The sequence below is a fragment of the Aplysia californica genome, unplaced genomic scaffold, assembly GCF_000002075.1.
Source record: "Aplysia californica isolate F4 #8 unplaced genomic scaffold, AplCal3.0 scaffold00058, whole genome shotgun sequence".
In the NCBI taxonomy this organism is placed as follows: Eukaryota; Metazoa; Mollusca; class Gastropoda; order Aplysiida; family Aplysiidae; genus Aplysia; species Aplysia californica.
In genome coordinates this window covers 1,759,547-1,763,434 of record NW_004797328.1, presented here as the reverse complement: position 1 = coordinate 1,763,434, position 3,888 = coordinate 1,759,547, and the positions used below count along the sequence as shown (strand labels likewise).

Sequence of the window (3,888 nt, the reverse complement as noted above, 5' to 3'; positions counted from 1 at the left end):
ACCGAAGGAACCTGAGATGTGGAAAATCGTCATGTTGAGTACATGGGTCGTTTAAGAATACATATAATTACCATGCTCTAGTTTACATGGACAGTTAAAGTCATAATTATCATGCTCTTATTTTCGTAGATGGTCAAAGACATAGTAACCATGCTCTTATTTACATAGACGATCAAAGGTATAATTGGTATGGTCCAATTTACATAGATAGAGAAAGACGTAATTAGCCAGGCCTAGATGATGGAAGAACGATAACCGTGTTCTAATTTCAGCTACCTAGAAAAGAAGAGACTTCTGTTCCCGCGGTTTTTCTTTGTGTCTGACCCGTCTTTGTTGGAGATCCTGGGCCAGGCAAGCGACTGTCACACCATTCAGGTACCTTTAGTAGTACTGAAATAACGGGCAAATAGAAATCTGGATGGTTAGCTCGTGTTTTGGTGTCGTTTCCCCTTTCTCTCTCGCTTTTTATCCCCTTTATCAGAGATATCTGCTAGTCTGCACTGCAAATGTATCCCAATGTATCAAACCTTCATTGCCCCCCACTTGGGCAGTGTTACTGACAAAAGTGTCTTTAGGCCATCCCGAAGGGGGGATATTAACATGTTCTTATGCACAGTAGAATTGTAAATGGGCTGATTTATCAATGTCATGCTCATACTGTGCAGGAACAAAACAGGGGGAGCAGTTGCTTTTTCCCCCCATCCTTACAATCGTCATTTTTCCTCTACTTTTTTGTATGTTTGTCACTCTCTTGTGAACTGCTTTTCCCGGGGAGTCTTGATACGCGAAGCTTTGTGCTGTTGAGCCTAGAGAGGGGAGCAGAGTAAGCCCGATTCCCCGTTTGGACTTCTCTGTTGACGTCCACCTCTTGGCGCTCATAATATGACCTTATGCAGCTGCGACCGCCGTAAATCCTTACTAAAACTAAACTAAAGCCTTCATTCTTTTCTGAACATTTTAAAAAGTAATACGTTTGTAGCATGAAAATTATATTAATTGTGATGAAAATCCTGAAGTGTGCTTATTTGCAACAAAACTTGCTGCGACAAAACAAACAAAGAATAGGCCTATAATTTATTTTTAAAAATGTAAAAAGCTACCAATTGCTATCTTAGAATTACAAAGTTCTATTTGATATTTGTGGACGTATTAAGTTACTTAGACCATGAGGTCAGAATCCGAATGTTCTATCTGCTCTATCAAAATCGTAAGATTCTTCGAAGTCGTTACCAAGATATTCAAAGAAAAATATTCGAAAAGCTTGATATGTTAGGGGGGAAAAATTAACGTCACTATTCTCAAAACTAGGCGCTGAGCAGATAGAAATGTTTATTTCTAACGTAGCGAAATGGTGGGGATGTAATTCCATAATTGATTGCACTGACACTGAATCAACTTGTTACGTCACAACTCCACAGGCCCACCTTTTAGGAATATTCGACAACGTGAAGAACGTGCAGTTCCACGACAAAACCTACGACCTCATCCTGGGTTGCATCTCTCGTGAAGGAGAAACGATTGAGGTGAATAAACCTAGGCAAAGACATTAATTCCGAGACTGCGTACTTACACCATGGGCAGACATCCCAGCGGTTGATCTACAGAGAGAGGCTGGTATCTAGAAACACAGTCTGTGTGTGGCGCTTACTCTACCAAATTGAATTGATAGCGCTGTAAAACATAATATGATCTGACTTATTGACTAATTTCTATTGCGCTGTTCCATATTCTGGTATCACACCTGGTCCAGCCCCATTTTGAATGATACTCTTGTTTTGTCACAGGTACAGATATCGCACAGTGCCACCTTGTCTTCCGGCTACATGTCTCAGATTTCATTTGTGTGTGGTTGGCGGATGCTTTGGTGTGGTTTGCTCCTTCTGTCCTATCAAACATCTATCGTCCTTATCTCCCCTTTTTCTTTTTTATGTTTGTTACTCTCTTGTGACACCTCTAATCTTCTGGCGCTCATATGACCTTATGCAATTGCGAGCGCCGTAAAATGTCTACTAAAACTAAATCATCTGTTGTCCTTATCTCTCCTTCTGTCTTGTGTTTGTTTCTACCTTGTAAAACCACTAATCCTCGTCACTTACATGACCTTATTTTGTTGCAAGTGCCGTAAAACTTTTACGAAAAAAAATCTCATTTCCCAGACCCCCCCCCCTCCCCACAACCATTCGCCCCTGACCCTTGTCCCTAAACTCGTGTATTTGATCATGTTTCGCTTACCGTGAGTCCCTGACTCTTCGCCCCTGACCCCACATCTCTGACCCCGTGTCTCTGATCCTATTTCCCTTACCCTGTGTCTCTGTGGGTGATTGACGGATGCTCTGGTGGGGTTTGCTTTTTCTTTCCTATCAATCATCTATCGTCCTTATCTCTCTTCCTCCTTTTTGTGCTTGTACTCTAATCTTCGGCACTTTTAAGACCTTATTGGGTTGCAAGTGCCATAAACCTCTCAATAGAAGGAAACTGATCCTATTTTCCCCTGACCGTGCATCCCTGACCTCTCAACCCTGACCCCCCCGTCCCTGACCCTCCGTCTCTGAACCTCCGTCCTTGACTCTGCATCTCTGACCTTGCGACCTTGACCCTGCGTCCCTGACCTGGCAACCTGACCCCTTCGTCGTTGGCCTCAGCTGGAGAAGCCCGTGCGCTGTGAGGGTAACGTGGAGATCTGGCTCAACAGCCTGATGCTCGAACAGCAACAGTCCCTGCACGGCATCATCCGGGAGGCGTACCGCGCCATCACGGCGCCAGAGTTTGAGCTGTACTCCTTCCTCAACTCTTTCCCCGCTCAAGTGAGTGGATCTCCCTGTCATTTGTTTTACCACACAAATAGAATCTTCATTATTTTAAATCTATTTTGTGGGTGGTTGGCGGGAGCTCTGGTGTGGTTTGCTCCTTGTTTCCTATCGAACGACTATCGCCCTTTTCTCTCCTTGTTCTTTTTTTGTAAGCTACTCTCTTGTAACACATCTATTCTTCGGCACTTATAGGACCTTATTGTGTTGCAAGTGCCGTAAAACTCAAACTTAAATTTAAAAAAGTATATTTTACCCCAGCAATAGCATCTTCATTGATTCATTGTTATTTTAACTCAGTGGTAGAATCTTCATAGTTTTAATAATACTTTATCTCAAGATTTTTTTCTCTCAGTAATATAACCTTTATCGTTTCAATGCTATTTGTCCCTGTAATAGATTTATCATTGATTTAATGTTATTTTATATTTAAATTAGAATCATCAATAATTTATTAATAAAGAAGTTGTATAAACCCATTAATAAATGATGTATAAATAAACAAGGAGTTTAAACTAGCCAACAAATAATGTGTGTCAATAAATGATGTGTCGATAGAAACATTGTAGAAACTCATCAACAAATGATGTGTTAACAAAAACAGGTTTTTGAAACTCAACTACAAATTATGAAGTGTAATAAAGAGGTTTAAGAAACTAATCAACAAATGTGACCATGAACTTCCAACTCCCCAACTGTAAATCATGTGTAACACCTATAGTCTCCAGCACTTACATGACCGAATTGTGTTGCAACTGCTGTAAAAATATCTTACAAAAACAAACCACAGGTGAGCCTGTTGGGCATTCAGTTCCTGTGGACCAAGGCGGCGGAGGAGGCGCTGAAAGCGGCGCGCATGGACAAGAAGTTCATGGTGAACGCCAACAACTACTTCCTAGTGCTGCTCAACAAGCTCATCTCCAAGACCACGGAGGATCTCAGGAAGATGGAGAGAGTCAAGTACGAGACCCTCATCACCATACACGTACACCAGAGGGACATCTTTGACGACCTGGTCAGTCAATACAGCAGTTTCTATTCTATTCTGTCTGTCTGTCTGTCTGTCTGCCTGCCTGCCTGC

General features: G+C 41.9%; 1 protein-coding gene across 1 annotated transcript in view; it reads left to right on the top strand.

Moving 5' to 3' along the window:
* The window catches only part of LOC101853371 (dynein heavy chain 8, axonemal), a gene marked incomplete at its 3' end in the record, with an annotated part of 107,937 nt that overhangs the window by 53,384 nt on the left and 50,665 nt on the right, over window positions 1-3,888 (top strand). The window contains 4 exon segments of the mRNA XM_035968421.1: window positions 273-375; window positions 1,419-1,523; window positions 2,643-2,804; window positions 3,598-3,870. Coding sequence (XP_035824314.1) covers window positions 273-375; window positions 1,419-1,523; window positions 2,643-2,804; window positions 3,598-3,870 — 643 coding nt within the window.